At 38.5% G+C, this 21,090-nt stretch overlaps 1 protein-coding gene across 4 annotated transcripts in view; it reads right to left on the bottom strand.

Moving 5' to 3' along the window:
* Positions 1 to 6,720: 6,720 nt before the first annotated feature.
* CACNB4 (calcium voltage-gated channel auxiliary subunit beta 4) overlaps positions 6,721 to 21,090 on the bottom strand; it is a 287,143-nt gene continuing 272,773 nt past the window's right edge. For all 4 annotated transcript variants that reach the window (XM_066279533.1, XM_066279534.1, XM_066279536.1 and 1 more), the window contains 2 exons: positions 12,897 to 13,082; positions 6,721 to 10,707 (listed from right to left, as the gene is read on the bottom strand). In XM_066279533.1, the coding sequence (XP_066135630.1) occupies positions 10,447 to 10,707; positions 12,897 to 13,082 (447 nt within the window). In that variant the 3' untranslated portion in view covers positions 6,721 to 10,446. The remainder of the gene's footprint in view (positions 10,708 to 12,896; positions 13,083 to 21,090) is intronic.

Below are 21,090 nucleotides of genomic sequence, written 5' to 3'. Positions count from 1 at the left end.
GGGCCTTGTCTCCCAATACCCTGCCTCCCCCTGTTTCCTGCACATGCGGAAGTGCAGATCCTGTTCTACGCTGTAACCAGTTTGGAACCTGCTACTTGGAACGGCTCCCACAGCTCATCACACCAGCCCCAGCGCATGCGCACAGTGAGCCCCAGCCCAGGGCTGCGAGGTCGGGAAGACCCGCTAGCGCTAAGGGCAGCGGTGGCCGCTTCCCTGCTGAACCATTCAGGGTTTCTCTTGTTGGTCAATGATACTGTACCAAATCCAGCCAGCTTATCTGCCGCAGCCACAGTACCTAGAAAAAGTCCACCTTGAACCAGGACAAGCGGGTCGTTGGTAGATCGCGGAGCCTCTAGCCTGGAGAGCTGTTCCCCTGTCTCAGAACCTGCAGTCCATATTTATAATAAAGCCTCCACTACTGCGCCTGGCAACAACTGGGCCTGGGTGGAAGCGACCTGAATGAAATACTCAAAAATCGACAATAAACTATACCTTAATACTTCACCTTTCTTAGTCATACACTATCTTACCTCAACATACAAAGAAGTACAGCGTGTAAGTCTCAAGGCAACCTACAGATTGTCTGAGCCGTCCAAACTTGTACCTGTAAAACAAAGGGCAGCAATGAGGACGGAAACCTACCTTTTTTCAAAAACCGTGCAAGAGATTGTTTTTTTTTTTTTCATTTCTTTTGGTGCTTGTGATCAAAAAGCTAAAGTTTAGAGGAGACATGAAGGAAAGAAAAATTATTAGAGCCTGACCAGGCTGTGGTGCTGTGGATAGAGCGTCAGAGTGGGACGCGAGGACCCAGGTTCAAAACCCGAGGTTGAGGGCTTGAGCATGGGCTCACGAACTTGAGCCTAAAGGTCGCTGGCTTGAGCCCAAAGGTCACTGGCTTGAGCAAGGGGTCACTCGCTCTGCTGTAGCCCCCCCCCACCTACCCCACTCCCGCCTCAAGGCACATATGGAGAAAGCAATCAATGAACAACTAAGGAGACTAAGGAGCCACAACAAAGAATTGATCCTTTTCATCTCCCTTTCTGTTTGTCCCTATCTATCTCAATCCTCAATTCCTAAGACTGAAGAAAAAAATAGGAAAGATGAGGTTTTTTTAAAAATGTAAACTTCTGCTCTGGCTCCAAGGCTCCTTGACAAGGAAAAATACAAATCTTTACTGTCTTCACCACAAATATAATAAGACAAAGGCTTAGCCAACTGAATGAATAAACTTAACTTATTCCAACTGTTACAAATTAGTGTGTGTTTTACCTGTCTCAGGGCTGAAATTTTAAAACGAAGCTATCAGGTCTCTGGTTGCATCTGTTTACCCCCAAAGGATATTGCTAAAATTGGTTTGTAAAAAGCTAAAAAACTCTGGTTGTGTTAAAGGAATTAAGCAGTTATTTAGGAATTCTCAAAAATATAATAGAAACTAACCCAAATGCTTTCAGGATCATGTGTTCTGAGAAAATACTTATATTGAAGTTGGTTTGAGTTTGGTGTGGTTAAATAGGCATATCTTTAGAGTTATTAACTCTAGTATAATATTTATACTTATATTCTTCTTGGGTTTATTAGTCACATAGGTTCATGTTATCTTGCAAAACTTGTCAGCAAGAAAAATAACTTGGTATGATGAAATTTTCATAAGTAACCCAAACATAATCATTAAGAAGAAATAAAATAAATAGATGTAGGCCTTGGCCCGTTGGCTCAATGGTAGAGCATCGGCCTGGCGTGTGGGAGTCCCTGGTTCGATTCCCGGCCAGGGCACACAGGAGAAGCGCCCATCTGCTTCTCCACCCCTCCCCCTCTCCTTCCTCTCTGTCTCTCTCTTCCCCTCCCGCAGCCAAGGCTCCATTGGAGCAATGTTTGCCCGGGCGCTGAGGATGGCTCTGTGGCCTCTGCCTCAGGCGCTAGAATGGCTCTGATTGCGGCAGAGCAATGCCCCAGATGGGCAGAGCATCGCCCCCTGGTGGGCGTGCCGGGTGGATCTCGGTCGGGTGCATGCAGGAGTCTGTCTGACTGCCTCCTCGTTTCCAACTTCAGAGAAATACAAAAAAAAAAAAAAAAAAAGATGTAGATCAGGTAAGTTTTTAGGTGAATTTTTCAGTATTATTTATGTTTTATGGTATGTCCACTTAGTTTCTCAAAATCTTTTGGCAATTTGAAACCATGGAGTTTTGACAAGTTAAATTAAATAAGTCAAGTTAAAATTATTGAATATGTATAGATCATTTCCAAAGAGGATAAAATACTGAAACGTTAAATAAGTTGATCTACATTTGGCTTCTTATGGCAGAGAAAATAAGAAGATAAACTTGGATTTGTTATTTAATGTTTGTTGTGTTTTGTTAAAGAAGTATTTTTGAAGAAAGTTTTATGAAAAGGAATCTTAAGAAATTTTATGATCAAACAGGATAATTTTGAATAATTTGTTATGAGCATTTTGTGTTTTTTTTAAATTCAGCGAGAGGAGGGGAGGAAGCAGAGAGACAAACTCCCGCATGTGCCCTGACCAGGATCCACCTGGCAAACCCACTAGGGGGCAGTGTTCTGACCATCTGGGGTGTTGCTCCATTGCTCAGCAACTGAGCTCTTCTTAGTGCCTGAGGCGGAGACCATGGAGCCATCCTCAGTACCTGGAGTCAACTTGCTTCAATTGAGCCATGGCTGAAATGAGCGCTTCTCCTGTGTGCCCTGACCAGGAATCAAACCTGGGACATCCACATGCCTGGCTGACACTCTACTACTGAGCCAACCGGCCAGGTCTTCAAGAATAAAACCTTCAAAAAGGTTTTCAAAAATAAGCTTTATTATCAGTATTGTACTATATGTACTATTTTTATCATCTGTTAAAAGGATGTTTGCTTGGACAATTGGTCTGCTGTCGATAAGATGTTATGAAAGTTCTGTGTCAAGAAAGCAAAGATTCTGTTTCATCAAAATAATTTCTGTGTTTTATGTCATCTTAATCAGATCTTTAAGAAAACAGAAAAATGTGACCCATAACCAAAAGAAAAATCACTCTACAGATATAAATCCAGGCACTGGGAAGTTAAATGATTTCCCCATGCTCATAAACTAGTTATTCTAGATCTAGACTTTGAACCCAGGCAAGAGTTAGGGCTTTCAGTGTAGCCACTATGCTAATCTACATGTTGTATGACAGAACAAACAAGGTGTTTCTACAATCTGTCTTATTAGTGGAGATTTGCTGATGACAAGAGAGGTGGCTGCAGGCATATGACCAGGTTGATAGAGTGATTGCAGGGAGCTGCAATTCTTCCAGTTTGGAGTTTTGGATTGTTGGCTGAAGTGTCTTGATAGTTGGGGCAGCCTTATATAGCACTTCAATAACTGAGATACCATTCATTTAGTCAACATTTATGGCATTCCGGGCATTGTTTTGTATGCTTCAGATGACTAGCAGCTTAAAAGCATTTATTGCATGTATTTTTAAATAAAAGTATTTTAGGGAGAAAAGTTACAGTGAACTTTGGTTTCCTCATTTGAAGTTGGGTCTAATAATCTATGCCCTGCCTATTTTCCAGGGCAGTCAGGTGGGTTAAATGTGATAAAGCTCTCAAAATAACTTGGCTGCAGTAAATCAGTGTAGACTTCTAATGCAGTGATAATAATCAACATGGTATATATTCCTTTTCAAATTCTTGGACATTGCAATGAGAGAAAAGTCAAATGCTGATCAAATTATAGCAGGGACAACTGACCATGAGCACATGAAATTCAAGTCATAGCCATACGGAATTCTTACAGGTACAGAATACCTTTGGAAACATCTGATAACTGCTACGTTAATTAATTATTTGGGAATTTCTTGTGAACAATACGGTTTGTCTAGTTTATTTGCTTATATTGTATTCAATCCTATTTCACGCATATTATATAAAATATTCTATTTAATGTGTGCATGTGTTTAACTTACAAGCTCTTTCCTAATGCTATAGTACTTCTTTTGTGATCACTCATAGCACCTAACAGAAGTGTAAAGAGACAGTCATTTAATTGAATCTGTGTTTTGAGGGTAAATATTTAGACATTTTCTTTTTCTATAAGAATATTATAAAGGAGAGGTATAACGCTGGTTTCAGTGTTGTTTTTTTTTCATTTATTATATAAAAGAAAAGTATTAATGCAGTTAGTTTGTACACATTGAAATTCCATAAAACAAATCCATAGAAATTAGGATACTATATGCATGCACTCTGCATTTTCTTTGTTAAATGTTTTGGTTCACAAAAATAACAACACCTTTTTCCCTTTTAAAGCCACTAAAGCAGAGGGAGAACAAAACATGCAGCACTGCACACATTTGCATAGTATATTTTACCCAGCATGCCTTGGAGAATGCTACACGTTTACCTACATAAGAAAAATAAAGGGGGGTAAATTATCAAAATAATAACCAAAGTTTAAAGAAAGAAAAAAATTACTTGACAAAGGTAATTTCCCCCATATGTGGCTGGTAATATAGCAACAGCTTGTGATATCAACAGCCCTCAGGATAGTAGGGAAAATCTTTTTACATCAAATTGCCATTCCATATTTATTTTTAGTATTAGTTAGTTGGTTTTTCCCTCCCACCACCCCTTAAAAAAAAAAAAAAGAGCAGTTAATGGCCTTAAGTTTCATTTTAAAATAGTATTCAGTACAAACAAATTGAAGAATCCCTAAATACTTTTTATTGTTGAGACATTTTTATTTATCATTCTGACTTTAGGCTGTGAAAAATATAAAACATTTCAAACATATCTGGAACTCGGAGGAGCTCTATAAGCTCACTTGCTGTTACTTTCTGTAGTTGTGATTGAAGAAGAAATAAGAACAGTAAGTAAAGTATGCGTCTTATCACAAAATAAAATTTAATAAGTTCCACAGAGGGAAATAAAGTAAAATAAATTATATCCACAGATTGCAAGGCTATGAAGCAAATTTCTGGAAAGGTATTATGCAGCAAGTTAGAAAGATGATAAATGAAATAAATCTGATAAAATTTAGGATTAAATCTATATCCTTTTAAAAAATACAACTGCCAATTTTAACAATGGATTTGTTGCAAGTTTGTGCTATAACAAATGTGCTTCTTTCTCCTCAATCTATTTTCATATTATTGGCAAAATATATATTTTTTATAATTTTGTACTGTACAATATATGTTTTTGCTACATTATTTTTCTACTGCTAATGCAGATTAGAAGTAACAACATAGATTTATTTTGGCAATAAAATGCTTTCATTTTAATAACATCCCAGAAAATATTGTAAGGCATGTGAAAACTAGTATGCAACAATATAGCATTAATGATCCTGTATTTTTAATATATCCCTTAGGCATACAGAATTCACACTGATTTCGGTTAAGAGTGTGTGAAAGTGGCATGCAAGTAGGGCAAGAGTGGCCCCTACATAAATATAGACATAGCCATTTGTTGAGAAATTTAAGTGTTCAACACATAACCAAGAACACTTACAAGTATTGAAAAGCTAAAGGCTAGCTACTTTTGGTTCTTAAATCTCATTTTAACTTGTTATAATTTTCAAAAAGGAAGCATCAGTGTATTTCCCAAACCACTCTAAATTCATTGAAACATTTTTTTTGCAGTTATCTGCAAAACATTTTACATACATCAAAACAAACAAAGGAAAGTTATGAAACTACAACTCCCTCAAGCTATCGCTATTCACTTATTTATACATTTTTTTCATGGTAAGTGGAAGTTACAGCCCTTAGTCAAGGTTATCTGAGGAGATAGTTTCTAGTCTTCTGATAATGTCCCTCAATTATATAAAGCATTTGGGATTAAATCATCCACAAGCAGAGATAGTTGCTATAAGAAGATGTATTTCATTTGAGAATGTTTAAGAAAAGAAGAAACCTTTAAAAAGTAATTCTTGAATGTTGTAGCTCTCTGTCTGTTCATATAAACCAATTTTACTACTTTGACTAACTTGACTGTTTAAGTGAGCAACAAAAAAAGTTATCCTTGTTGTCTGACAACTGTTGAATTGACTAGTTTGATCATGACTGTCATTTAAAAGAGCTGGACTGTTCTCTAACCTACAGACACAGCTTGACTAAGTAATTTAGTAACAGTTATAAGATGAACAATATTTAAAGGTATGTGGAGCTAAGAAACAAATTTTATTATATGATTTATTATGTGTTCATTCATATGGTCATTCAAAGATGAGTTTTATACAATTAAAAAGAAAACAACATGCAACATTGTCATGAAAGACAAAGGCAGAAATAGAAAAGAAATAAGGGGTACATTCTCATTTATTTGAAATATTTTATAAAGTTTTTTTTCAATGACATGGCAGTCCAACAGACTGTATATCCTTATCCAGTGAATGCCTAAGAATCCATAGGAAAAGTCAAGGTTCAACAAAATTTGAATTTACAAACCAGCTGCACTTAAACATCAAGTATCTGGATCTATTCTCTTTCAGAGTTAGAGCTAGATATTATAAGTTGCATAAAAAGACAATTCCCTTGCAGTTTGATTTGTTCTCTATGATGAATGATTTATTAAATTAACCTTGCCTTCTAATAAACTGTGAACCAATTCAAAGAAAACTTGACTTACATGGAAGAAAGGAAAGGGTGATAAGAGCATTTTGGAAACAGTTTAAAATCTGAAGGGAAGGCATATTTTAACAAATTGTATATTTCAGCAAGCTTTTCAGCAAGCTTAGCAGAAATAGTAATAAATTTGATCACTACTTATTGAAAAGTGTTTTTCTCTTTAAAGACAGCTTGTCTTCTCTAGAGAAGAGGTAGTATAAATACCAATATATAGGGCAATTTCTATAATGGTATTACATTATGTGTATTATTAGCAAATACCAAAATAAAATTGTATAACTAAGAAAATACACTAGCATGCAAATTAAGGTTGCCTAGCAATATTCTTAACTGACATCCTGGGTCTCAAAAGCATTTTATGATATGTTCATTCGAAGAGTTTAAATTTGCAAACCAACTATTGACATAATTTCTTCTCCCCCTCCCTTTCACTGCCCTAGCTCCTATTATGAATTTTAAGGCCCCCACACAAAAGACAAGTTCAAGTATGCAGGTATGAAAAGAGGTTAACATTTCAATAATACATTTTGCAAACAACAAAAATAATAAAGTAATTGACAAATTATTTAAAGGAACAAATAACTTGCTCAGAATTTGTGTTATATTTAAAAAATTCATTTCCTTAAGAATTAAGTGCAATGGAATATTGTCACATAATTAAGACTCTCTTACTAATAAAGACTATCAGTCAAAATTATTAATTTTAATTTTTTTCTAATAGAACTGTATAAAGATAAGAGAGAATCATTTGTCATTTATAAACATTTCTAAGTGTTGCTTTAAATAGTGGAGTAAACAAGATCACATTGTTGATTATAATATTGAAGTCACATTACAGCCTTGAGAATTAACATCAGTATAGACAAATTGTATTCTCTTTTCTCCAGGACTACATTTCCAATTCACACGAGTTTACACTGTTACATGTTCAATGACTGAAATGACAGAATATGCAATTTACATATTCTGAAATTACATATACTGACATGACAGAATATGTGATTTATACTACAAGTTAAAACAGCCTCAAAACATTATGGTTTCTTTCCCCCGCTTATCATTTGCTATTTTCAAATGAAATCAGTTAAAAACAAAGTACTTGTAGAATATGTATTTTCCAAAGGTGCTTGATGTGCTTGGCAAAAATAAAACTTTTCATTTAGTATATATCTGTATTTTAGTATCATTTACACAATAAACTCTAAGGCTTCAAAAAAGGAAAACGCCTCTCGTATTCATCTGGAGAAGATAAACATTACAAAAGGAATGGGAAAAATATGCCATATCAAAGTAAAATTTTAAATATATCCATCAAGAAAATATACATTATACCCTTTTCCAAGATTGTTAGCTTTTGAATAAGAATGCAAAGCAAAATAGATATAGACACTTTATGGTAAATGACAGATTGGTTTGTGCAGATATTGAACAGACCTCTCTCTTTATAGCATGACATGGAAGACTTAGAAACAAGGCTTTGAGAGGCCTTTAAAAACAAGTGATTTCCAAAAGTTGAAAGACTATGGTAATCTTGCTGACTAGGAAATATATGTAAATGCTGTTATAGCTACCTGCCATAAAATGTAAATATCTCAAAGTAGTTAAATGACTAGATTGCTAATGCTACTACAGAAAAAGCTGAACAGCTGTCTAGTCTAAATTTATACACCTTGGTGCACTCCTTGCAATTAAATACTTTAATGCGCACAAACAAGAAACCAGAGAAGCATCTAGAAGAATGTTTTGGCTAATGTTTTTTTTCTCATGCAAATATGTGCTATACATGTAATAAATATATTTTTGTTTGCTGGAAAATGCTCTTCTGTGCTCTACCAAAGTATTCAGTAATGGCAGGTTATATGTTTATTAAAGTGCCTAATGGATACAGCTCTTTTAAATGTCTGAATTGAAAGTTCTGTAAGCTTCACTAAATGACAAAAAATCCTCCTAAGCCAGTATCACATGTTAACTTTTAAAAGGTACTGAGCCCATATTTTTTAATTGTGTCAAATATTTGAGATAACTCACATAGTTATAGGCATCCCCATTATCAGCTACACAGGTTCATCAAGCAGGATGCACAGTGAATGGAAGGCATAATGGAGTTTAAGATATGTGTAATTAACCAAAAACATGGAGCTTATTTTCATGATCTGGGAAATTAACTGGGTGCATACTTTGAGAGCCTAACTATTGAAAGGTTGGGGGGGGGATGAGATAATAGAAAATTAATTATTATTGTTTTCAAAAAATAGGTTTTATGACATGTACCAGTACAAAAGGACTTTGATGCATGGTCCAATTGGGGCTTTAGAAAAATACATGCATTGTAGACTTTTAGAAACAAGAGCCTTTTTCTTCTAAAGGCATTTGTGTATTGTATAAAATGGTCAACTTTAATCATTTCTTGGATCATAGTGAATTTTAATAATTTTTTGGATCATAGTGAATCTAAATCTTCCTTAAAAATATCAGACAGAAGGTCAACAATTCCATAATTATAGTCACCAGAAAAACTGTGAAGATGAGTGTAGATTAGAAATAAGGCAGCTCAATCTTCAAAATCTTTAGAATTCTTTGCAATAAAAATGCTACAAGTTTAGTGAACAGATCTATTCTGAGTCTATGAGTTGGTTTTTATTGCAAGCTTTTAAAGTCATCATTTGTTTTCATATTTTCAATGAATTGTTTTGTACAAACACACCTTTCAATATCAAAATTGAATGTGTCTATATAAAACTAACATCCTCAGTACAATTGTTAAGAATTTGGTGAGGGGTAGAGTGTTCAGCTATTCAAAGACAGGTTGAGTGAAGCAATGAAAAAATATGCAATTGTGCCTGGTGGGAAATACTGACCCATGTTCGTGGAAAGCGGACGGATAAATTCCCCCCTGGAGATGTTTAGCTTTGCACTCAGGAGAATCTGTGCCCATCCTTACTGCCTGACTTTAGATTCCTGGATGTATGGAGTTGTGCTCAGATTGATTCAAAGGGAAACTATACTCCATTTTCCATTTCACACAACCAGCTATAATGGGCTTTCCTTTATTCTTCTCTCTCTGTGAAAGCAATTTTGAGATTTTTTTGCCAACTTCAAACGAGCTAACAGTAGTGACTAAACAAAAAGCAAAACACTTTGAAACAACAGCTGTGCCAGGAAAGAAAAAAATATATTAAAATCTGAGAAGACTGTATAATTTCTTCATTAATTTGAGATTTTTTTGGCACTATCAATATATTTTGTAAGTTTGAAAAGCCATTCTGGCAACATGAACATATATGAAATGTGTACTCATTCCTACTTTAAGTGTAAATTTAGCTTCCAGCAAATAAATACCATAGCTTGCTTTGGCTTTTATTGATATTTTGATATCCTCATTAATTAGTTTTTTTTCAGATTTGTTAATGGATTGCAACATGCTCAAGGAGACTGTCTAGTCAATTCACCCAAATTCCAACAGGAATTGGTTTATAAATTGGTTCCAACTGGAACTGGTCATTTGGAATTTCCAGCATGGGAAATTATTTTATATGTGCCTTGATAAGTACCCTAAATTACAAACTGATGTGTCTATATCTAATGAAGAAAACATAGGTACTGTTATGTAAATGCTGCACTTAAAAATATCTATATGATTGGGCATTTAACATCCATCTAGACTTAAGGGCATAATGTACATTTTTTTTTTTTTGCCCCTTACATAGCAATAAATGACAGCAGCCCATAAACACAGTAAACACTGTGCTGTACTTGCCAAGTTAAGATGATTGGTTTATCCTAGCAGTGCTATGGCAAATCGTCAACAGATGAATCTTTTGTTTGTTTCTGCAGACTCAGAGCCTGTGTCGGGAGTCATGGCTATATCCCCCAGGCGATCCTCGGTTCCGATGGGGTTTGTAAGAGTCCTGGTATGAGTCAGGGTAATCTTCTTCCACAAGAGGATAGTGATCTCGGCTATGTTGGGAACTGGAAGACAAGCGGTTTCTACTCTTCCGAGCCCTTTCATTGTGATAATTTTCATCAGAGGTCATTAGACTTCGTCTTTCAATTGGAGAGTTCTCTGTGGAATGGTTGCTGTGCCTTACACGCTGACTCTAAAAATATCAGATAGTTCATTGATTAAATAATGTCAGCTTCACTCATCTAGAACATGTACATGTATGTACAAACAGTAGGATCTGTACAATAAGATGCTGACTATCTGACCTAATAAAGCATTTTGATGAACAAATTCTGTTCAAAATACTATCTGATCTTATCTGAGATATAACATGCAAAGATGGCAAAGTGCTGATACTTTATAAATTTAATCACATAATGCTGCATGATTATGCTTCTTATTAAAAATATAGAATTGAAAGTGAAGTGCCAAATAGAACTTAATATATTTAGGAAGTTCTAATCATTCCACTTCTGTTGCAAAAATGAGGATTATTCTACTATTGGGAAATAAGGTTCAGAATAGCACCTATTATTTTATTTCTCTCTTGAATTGATAAAATCTTTCTTTTCTTATGGTCACACACTTCACCTTTACCTAGCTAAATGTTCCTTATACCATTTAAAAATATTTTAACGCAATTATGATCTGTACTCATAAAACAATGCATTTGTTTCTGCATCCTACATAAATGTATACAACAATTATGTAACCAACTAATTGATACATTTACAAACATTGCTTTCTCAACTGAAATATCCTGCAAAAATAATCTTTGGATATAAACTAAATTCCTCTAATACTACCAATTGAAATTATCTTCAGACACTTATTTGACATCTTAGAAAATATTATTTAACATTTTTCTTTCAAATCATGGGAAAACATGTATCATTGTTGTGTCTACCTGCTTAGGTGGGTCACCTCAGTTAAGAAACAGGATCATGATAAAACCAAAGACCCAGATACATTTCCTGTAAAAGACACCTTCATACAGAAGAAAACTCATTCAATAGTTTCAGCCTGTGCCTTTAACCTCAGCCAAGGGTCTAGTAATTAAATGCCATGGTTACTAGGGGAAATAGGTCACAGGGTAAAGGGCACTGCGTTAACCCAAGTGAAACTGGCAGAACCACTGTAGGAGGATGTCTTAGAGGTGATGAATCAAGCGTGTTGTGTTTATAGACAAAGAGTAACAATTCATTTCGACATACGTTACAGAGCACATTGCTTCATACATCCTTTTCTCAGCTTGCAATGTACAATTTGGAACCAACCCGTGGAAATGCCACACTCAGATCAGCACGTAGGCAGTGAAACAAGGCAAGAAATAGTCTTGGTGCATACATCTATACTGTGCATATTCTATGCAGTATACATGTATATTATATAGTAGTACATTTCCCATGTTCATTTCCAGTCTCAAAAGCTATTCATTTATACAGCAGTTTTTCTGCTTACAAAGATGCAATTTTATAGCAGAGTAATAGAGTTATAATAGCATTTCAGAGAGTGCCGTTTATCTCAGAGTTAACTCTACATGATCTCCAATTATAACTATCATTATAACCCATTAGTACAAAACTAGTCATGACCAAGAGGGCTCAATTGACTACCTGTTCCTCAGTCAGCTGGGGATTTGGCCACATTCCAGCAGCTGCTTGATAAATGGTAAATAATAATTGATGTAGGAAGGCAAGATTCACTTTGTATCATAATGCCTCTGGCTCCCCACATCTAGCTCTGAGTACAGCATCAGAGCAGCTGGGGAGGTAACCTATGCTCGTCCCCAGCTTCCCCAAAGGATACTTGTCGCAGCCGCTGACCAAGGTGGGCCCCTACAAGCCCCAAGGAAACTCTGGGGTCCGTCCAAGTTTCTAGACAGAGCAGTTCTACTTGTGTGCATATTCTGTATTGATTGGGCAAGCTAGAGGACTCAGCAGCCTGTGGAGGGCAGTCTAAAGGCCCATCTGTCCCAAAATGTTATACACAGCTTGCCACTAAATATAATTGTTACAGACGTGACACAGAAAAATAATGAACAGTTGCACTGAGTAGATATTAAGATTTCTGGTAGAGTCTAGACATAGAGGGATTAAGTTATCTAAGTGAAAACCATTATAGATTAACAGACAACAAAGTTCTAAAGAAAGGATCACTGTCTGGGTAACTTTGTCTAGGATAGATCACAATTAAATAATATATTTTAGATTTTTTTTTAATATAGTGCTTACAACATGTTTCCCTCTTCAGATTAAGGACAATTCCAGTCTCCACCACAATCAGGTTCCCTATAGAATCTTAAAATAAGGATGTAAAAGCATGAGTGAAGAGAGACAATACCTGTAACCCAGAAATTGCTGTGGGATATGGTGAGAGTGCTGTTGAGCCCAGGTTCCTCCCGAGCAGCGGGGTCATGGGGGTGCTGCTGGTTGTGTGGGTGGCCCGCCAGTACGCCTCCAGGTACTCGCCCAGGTGTTCGCAGGCGTCCTCCAGCTGGTTCTCGTCCAGGATGACGTCAAACATTTCCTGCAGGAAAAGTCCATTTTATCTGTACTTCACATTTCAGGCAATGACACCTAAAATTCTACTTAGTGCAGATCATAGTGTTTCTAAGGTCTAGTAGCAAATGTCAGATTTGAGGGGCAGTTTCCAAAGTTACAGTCAAGTGAAGAGCCCTGGCTTGATAGCTCAGGTGGAGCATCATCCAGAAGCCCAGGGTTGCTGGTTCGATCACCGGTCCATCGTCTCTCAGCAAAATTAATAATAATAATAGTAAAGTCAAGTGAAGAAAGAGCTGCACAGGTAACCATGTGCAAACTTGGACATTGACTTAAAAATGGGAATACTCACTAAATATTTAGTTTTCATTATTTAGAACAGCGGTTCTCAACCTGTGGGTTGCGACCCCGGTGGGGGTTGAACGACCAAAACACAGGGGTCACCTAAAGCCATCAGATGTATTGTACCCTGTGTTTTGGTCGTTCGACCCCCGCCGGGGTCGCGACCCACAGGTTGAGAACAGCTGATTCAGAAGAAAAAGATAAGCATAAAGGTATTCTAAGCAGAATACAGTGGGAAGATCATGTATTCACATCTTTATCCATATCTTCCTACAGTGTTAAATTATACTTAGTTCAGAATAAGAGAATAGCAATTAGTGTACTGAAAGAGGAGTTCTAAAAATGTTATGGGGAATGACAGTATCATTGGGATAAACATTTAATCTCCCCAAGTGACTATGTTGAAGGGAAGAACATTTACTTAGATAACTTTCAGAATGTTTATGAAAACGACGTTATCTGTCTCATGATAAAACAATATGTAAAGAAGAGCTAAGATTAATACTAGTAAGTCACATTACAGTGATTTCTGCTAACAGAAGGTCATTGTGTGAAATCAGTGAAATGGTTTAAAAAGGACAAAAACCAGAGTATTTAATTGTGGGAGGGGGTGGTGTCACACAAGAAATATCTGCTGTCCATGTTTCTGGCAGTAACAACTTCATCTAGCCTATTATCAAGAAGTATTCTTCTGCCCCAAAGGAACAGAGTGGCCCACTGTCACTGCAGTGTGACTGGGAACACAGAATATACCTGGGACACGGATTCCCTGGAAGGACAGTCAGAAAGCCATCGCAAAGAGAAAAGCCGTCCCACAGGGAGTGAAAGCACATCCCATTATCAACAGCAGGATCTACACCTTCTCTCTCCAACCACATCCACCACCACCCACTGCTTTTTTGAATTTTTTTTTTTAACGAAAACAAGAATCTCGCAATAATGAATCAAACAGGGTGACTGCCATCAGTACTAATACTGTGGGTGGACTATAGGCTAAATGCAATGAGATGACTTTGAGTTGGGTGGATAAACTGACTCATTCATTCCTTAGTGTAAGGGCTTCCTGAAGTAGAAGTCACCATGGAAACGATCTCTCCCTCAACATTTACTATTTGAATATTTTCATCATCTTATTCTTTTTTTTTTTTTTTTATTTTAAATTTTATTTATTCATTTTTAGAGAGGAGAGAGAGATAGAGAGGGAGAGAGAGGAGAGACAGAGAGAGAGAAGGGGGAGGAGCTGGAAGCATCAACTCCCATATGTGCCTTGACCAGGCAAGCCCAGGGTTTCGAACCGGCGACCTCAGCATTTCCAGGTGGATGCTTTGTCCACTGCGCCACTACAGGTCAGGCCATCATCTTATTCTTTACTGAACATTTTGACCTCAAATAAGGTGACATCAGTCCAAACCGTTTGGTGTCAGAGAAGACTCAGACAATTCAACTTACATGAGAACCTTTCCCTCACAAGAATTTTTTTAGTAGACTTCAGGTGGTTTACTGCATATTTTATTAATTCATCAAATATTTACTCAGTACCTATTTTTTACTAGGCATTGTGGGTATACAGTAGCAAAGAAAACAGACGTCATTCTTATGCTTAAGAAACATACAGCCTGGTGGGAGAGACAAGTATTAAAATCCTTAATAACCTATGTCACACTTTAATTCACAATAATAAAGAGACTGAGTTAATGTTTGAACCTGCAGCTTAAAGTTCTAGATTTGAAAGGAGGCCCAGAAAGACATGTGAAAGTTGAACTTGTTAGGAAGAGGAAATTATGAGTAAGTCAAAGAATTCTATCTGTAGAGGTAAGAGTAAAACAGATAAAGAGAAGCGAAGACATAGTGGAAGAAAGAGACCATACGGCCCACAAGAAACTGGGAAAACAGCCGTTCCGACAGTTCCATGAACCTATAGCCCTTCAATAAATCCCCTTTCCAACTGAAGCAAGTCAAGAGAGTTTCTGTCTCTTGAAATTAAAAGCTCCCTCCCCCATTAATGTAAAGTTTAACAGTTACTTTACAAATACACAATCTAAAAATTGTCCCTGATGCTTTGATGGAAGCATTCCATTCTCCAATAGCACTGCAGTGCTAACTTGAATAGGACAAGAACTACTCTGTCCCAAACAGCGTGCACAGACTCAGACTGAGACAGGTGACACAGAAAGAGGAAACTGGCCCCCATGGAAACAAAGGAAACTCTCTCAGCCACTCGAGGCTAAAATTGTTAGCAAATTCTAGACTGTATGTTGTTGATGTCAGCTATTTATATAACTTTATTTATGTTAACTGTATAATTCAATTACTAGGCTTCACTCTATAATGGGGTTCTCACCGATATAGAGTCTCAATAAGTTAAAGAACCCTCCAGGGACACCTGAACCAGGGTCTTGTCTGTCACAGCTAGGACTGCAAAACCCAGAGAGGGCACACTGGAAAAGCGGCACCTGTTCTGAATGTTACTTGAATGAGGCTTATATGTACTTGAATGTTCCCTCATGTTACATTGTCATGGCTGCAGGCATAATTAACATACATTTAATTACAAGTAATTTTAATAAAGTACTTCTCTTTGCTAATAGATAGACTTTGCCTTTATAAGCACCGGTCCATTTGCTTAAGGCTTAATCATTTCTAGGAAACTGTGTTTATACTGCTAAAAAGACAGCTATATATGATGGAAAATGATTTGAAACTGCTTTCAGGCTTTCAAAAGCACAGAGGGAAGCAAATTTCAGCTTCTGCGTGAAATACTGACAGTGTATGTGACTTATTTTCAACTAAGAGTTTTATAGGCTGTGTATCTGACAATTTTTCTTTTGAACTGTTTAGGAAACATTGCACCTGATTAAACCAGAGTGTTAGAAAGTGAGTATAATGGGGGAAAATTTTAATTATAGAATTATGCATAAAATTCAAAGAGAAGTAGCCCAATGAATTATGCAAACCAGTTTTGCCTATTTTTTCATAAATTTACAAGCTCAAGTCTAGTGAGCTTCTTCTTGTGCAGTACATGAGGCCTCAAGGGTAGAACATGGGTTCAGAGAGCTAGCTAATCAGCAGAAGAGGATGTAAGTAATGGGACAGCCACAGGCCATGAACAGATAGATACCCACTCTATGAAATCATGCCCTTGGTGACTGCCGCAGATAAGGGTAACACTGAGCTGTTGTCAAAGTACTGCCACATTTTGTGGTAAGATATTTTCTTCAGCTGAGGGGGGGCAGAAATAATGCCACTGAAGTACATAAGAAGTGAACAAAGGGCTCAAAACAAACCACTAGAAAACCAACCCTTGTCTGGATAAGCTCTTTCAAGAAAATTTAAAAATTAAAGCATTACAAAAGACAAGAGTGAAAAACATGCCTCTAGCTCAGGGGTCGGGAAACTTTTTGGCTGAGAGAGCCATGAATGCCACATATTTTAAAATGTAATTCCATGAGAGCCATACAACGACCTGTGTACATTACGCATTATCCAATAAAAATTTGGTGTTGTCCTGGAGAACAGCTGTGATTGGCTCCAGCCACCCGCAACCATGAACATGAGCAGTAGGAAATGAATGGATTGTAATACATGAGAATGTTTTATATTTTTAATGTTATTATTATTTTTATTAAATATTTGTCTGCAAGCCAGATGCAGCCATCAAAAGAGCCACATCTGGCTCGCGAGCCATAGGTTCCCGACCCCTGCTCTAGCTCATCCAGTGGTTCAGAAAATGAAAATAACATTGACAGCGAAGAAAGAAAAGGACAGCTTGAAGTTGAATAGAGTGGAAATAAAGAAGATCTGCCATGTCTTTTGTAAAAATTGTAAGTATTTCATGATCCGTCTGGGTCCCCACGCACAGAGCATCACAAACCTTCCTAGTGAAGGCACCTGATTTAAAAGTAGCCGACTGTCTTGGTTTGCCCAGGACTGAGTGGGTACTTGGGACTATTAGCACCAAAATCTGGAAAATCGGGGAAGAATTACAATGTTGGTCATCCCAGTTCTTACCAAAGACAGAGCACTTTTTAATTCCTACAGTGAGGATTGCAGCACTTACTTCTTTTACATTCTTTTGGGAGGGAAGATATAGAGAGAGAGTGGGCAAGCCTTTATGACTATGAAAAACATACTTTACAGCAGTGGTCCCAACCTTTTTTGGGCCACAGACCAGTTTAATGTCAGAAAATATTTTCATGGACCAGCCTTTAGGGTGGGACGGATAAATGTATCACGTGACCGAGACAAGCGTCAAGAGTGAGTCTTAGACGGATGTAACAGAGGAAATCTGGTCATTTTTTGAAAATAAAATATCGTTCAGACTTAAATATAAATAAAATGGAAATAATGTAAGTTATTTATTCTTTCTCTGCGTACTGGTACCAAATGGCCCACGGACCGGTACCGGTTCACGGCCCTGGGGGTTGGGGACCACTGCTTTAGAGCATAGAGGGGCGAATCTCACTAAAACTAACAATTTCTTTTTTTTTTTGCATTCTTCTGAAGCTGGAAACAGGGAGAGACAGTCAGACAAACTCCCGCATGCGCCCAATCGGGATCCACCCGGCACGCCCACCAGGGGCGAAGCTCTGCCCACCAGGGGGCGATGCTCTGCCCCTCTGGGGCATCGCTCTGCTGCGACCAGAGCCACTCTAGCGCCTGGGGCAGAGACCAAGGAGCCATCCCCAGCGCCCGGGCCATCTTTGCTCCAATGGAGCCTTGGCTGCAGGAGGGGAAGAGAGAGACAGAGAGGAAGGAGGGGGGGGGGATGGAGAAGCAAATGGGTGCTTCTCCTATGTGCCTTGGCCGGGAATCGAACCCGGGTCCCCCGCACGCCAGGCCAACGGTCTACCGCTGAGCCAACCGGCCAGGGCAAAACTAACAATTTCTAATGTGTTTTATCTAGAAAGTTGTTAATGAACATTTTAAATAAAAAGTTTATGAATCTTAAACATTAATTTTGCAGTTTAATTTTTAACCTTTTTTAAAAAGTTGGTGCCTTACTGAATATTAGCTGTCTAGGATATTAAATCTATAAAAACTCTCCCATGGTTTATGCATTGCTTTACATTTATTTATGGTACATATATAAAACCTCACATGGGACAGCTTTCTTGTTTCTAAGTGGAAATAAATAAATAATAGGGGTGAGAATACTTTTATTTCTTTGCTATTGGAATATAAATATCCTGAATCTGCCATCATTAAGAAAAAAAAAAAAGACTGGTAAATACCATTCAGTGAAATAAACGGCTGAATGGCAAACATGTAATGCTAATTAGCAAATAACCAACCAGTGTTTTTTTCATATCACAACAGCATTCTTTATATTAAAAAAGTTTTTTAAGTCCTGAGTACTTAACTCACTGGTCAACTAGTGATAGGAACTGGACTGTAAGTTAAGGGGTTGCCCAAGGTTTAGGTGGTCTTACAAGGAAAGCCCACCAACATCATGGTGCTCCAGCAGTGAGTCTCAGGCAGTTTCCACTCTAATGAGCTAACCTGGAAAGTATCAGAATTCTTGCCTCTAATTGGTGGGGGAAGACATAAAGACAAAGAACATCAGTGACTTTGACCCTTTCTAGTTTCTCTGTTTTAATAACCTGTGATTTTCATTATGAACCCAACCATTTCCCCTTCCTCCTTCCATCCTTATGCTTCAAGGATTAAACAAGGCACCAGGGGTTTTAGAGTTCATATGGAGCCAATGCTGTAAGTCAGCACCAGTGGGCGTGAACTACACCTAACTCAATATATCCCCCTTGGGTGGCGGAAGTCCTGGCAGCAAGCGTAGTCTCCTTTGGGCTGAGAGAAACACGATCCTATGTTTCTTTTGTGAAGGAAACATCTGAAATCGATTACTCTCTTTTTCAAATGCAGTGGTATGCATTATACTAGGAACATCCAGAGGCTCTGTAATAATGAATGCACCAGTGGAGACAGTGTGCTTCAAATAGATGGGTCAGTCCACACGATTCTAAATAATTTAAATAAAATGACTGCAAAGGGCCACAGAAAGTGACTACTGCGATAGGAATACAATCAAGGATACTGGGCACTATCATTCTGTTCAGAGTTCTTGTGTTTAATAGAATAAATCTGAGTCCTTTCAGCAATGGAAGATAAAGGGTGATAGATGAGAGAACTACTATGGTTACTGTAGCAGTAGAGGTTGCAACACTCTGTGGAGGAGAAGGCGATTATTGTCATTTTACACACATGCACGTGCGTGCGCGCGCACACACACACACACACACACACACACAATTACACAGCTCAAAGAGCCTCTGGGTCAGCTTTTGGTAACACAAGCCAGCTTGTAACTAAGTAGGATGAAAGGATTACATTTCATTTATAGATTCAATTGTCTGCCTATCTGCTTTTCTCACCATGCATTATGAGCTCGTATTACCATACTACTGGGGCAATTTGAACTTTGGCCTTCTTAAAATGTGCTATTTTCAAATTCTCTGAAAAGGAACTGGGTACCAGTACCTGGTAGAAGCCAAATGAAAACTAACAATATCCTGTGTATCTAACAATATCCTGTGTATTATAAATACAAATTCAGGCATGTCAGATAGAAAAGTGTGTATGAGATGGGCTTGCGGCCCCGGTCTCACAGCGTCTTCTGTCTGCACCCTTCCTTACCTCTGTGAGTGCAGAGTGGGCGGCAGAGGGAGGCCTCCGCCACCGAGTGGCACCCTTCAGAAGCCCATCCTCCCAGCTCGCCTTTCTGCCTGTGGCAGGTCAAAATGGCCACAATTTTTTTTTTAACACTTCCCACTTTGAGATGGGGTGTGTGTCCCTCTCCATGAATCTGGGCAGCCTCTGTGACTCCTCTGACTCACAGAAATCTGTGGAAGTGGTGCTGTGTGCGTATCTAAGCCCAGAATCTGAGCTCCATAGGTCGGAATCTTTGCTCTGGGAGCCCTGGGAGCTGCTATGTATGAGGCACATATCGCTGCTGCAGGGATCCCACGGCAAGGCCTGGAACTACACAGAGGGTGGGGAGCTGGCTGAGCCCAGCCTTCCAGTCATCCTTGCTTAAGGGACCAGGTCAGCCATCAGTGGGATCCCACCTCTGCAATGGGTGGTTAGTTAAAATCACTAAGTTTGGGGCCCTGGCCGGTTGGCTCAGCGGTAGAGCGTCGGCCTAGCGTGCGGAGGACCCGGGTTCGATTCCCGGCCAGGGCACACAGGAGAAGCGCCCATTTGCTTCTCCACCCCTCCGCCGCGCTTTCCTCTCTGTCTCTCTCGTCCCCTCCCGCAGCCAAGGCTCCATAGGAGCAAAGATGGCCCGGGCGCTGGGGATGGCTCTGTGGCCTCTGCCCCAGGCGCTAGAGTGGCTCTGGTCGCAACATGGCGACGCCCAGGATGGGCAGAGCATCGCCTCCTGGTGGGCAGAGCTTCGCCCCTGGTGGGCGTGCCGGGTGGATCCCGGTCGGGCGCAAGCGGGAGTCTGTCTGACTGTCTCTCCCTATTTCCAGCTTCAGAAAAATGAAAAGAAAAAAAAAAAAAAAAGAAAAAATCACTAAGTTTGGGAGTCACTTTTTGCACAGAATAAACAACTTATCCCTTGTCCTAGCAGAACAAAGGTGGCAACTTTGGTGGGCTGACTACATCAAGCCTGCCTCCCGCTCCCACAAAAAAAGTTTGACTGGAACATTCTGATTCATTATGCATTGTCTATGACT

Source organism: Saccopteryx bilineata, chromosome 5, assembly GCF_036850765.1.
Source record: "Saccopteryx bilineata isolate mSacBil1 chromosome 5, mSacBil1_pri_phased_curated, whole genome shotgun sequence".
NCBI classification, from domain to species: domain Eukaryota; kingdom Metazoa; phylum Chordata; class Mammalia; order Chiroptera; family Emballonuridae; genus Saccopteryx; species Saccopteryx bilineata.
This window is presented reverse-complemented; position numbering and strand designations above follow the sequence as displayed.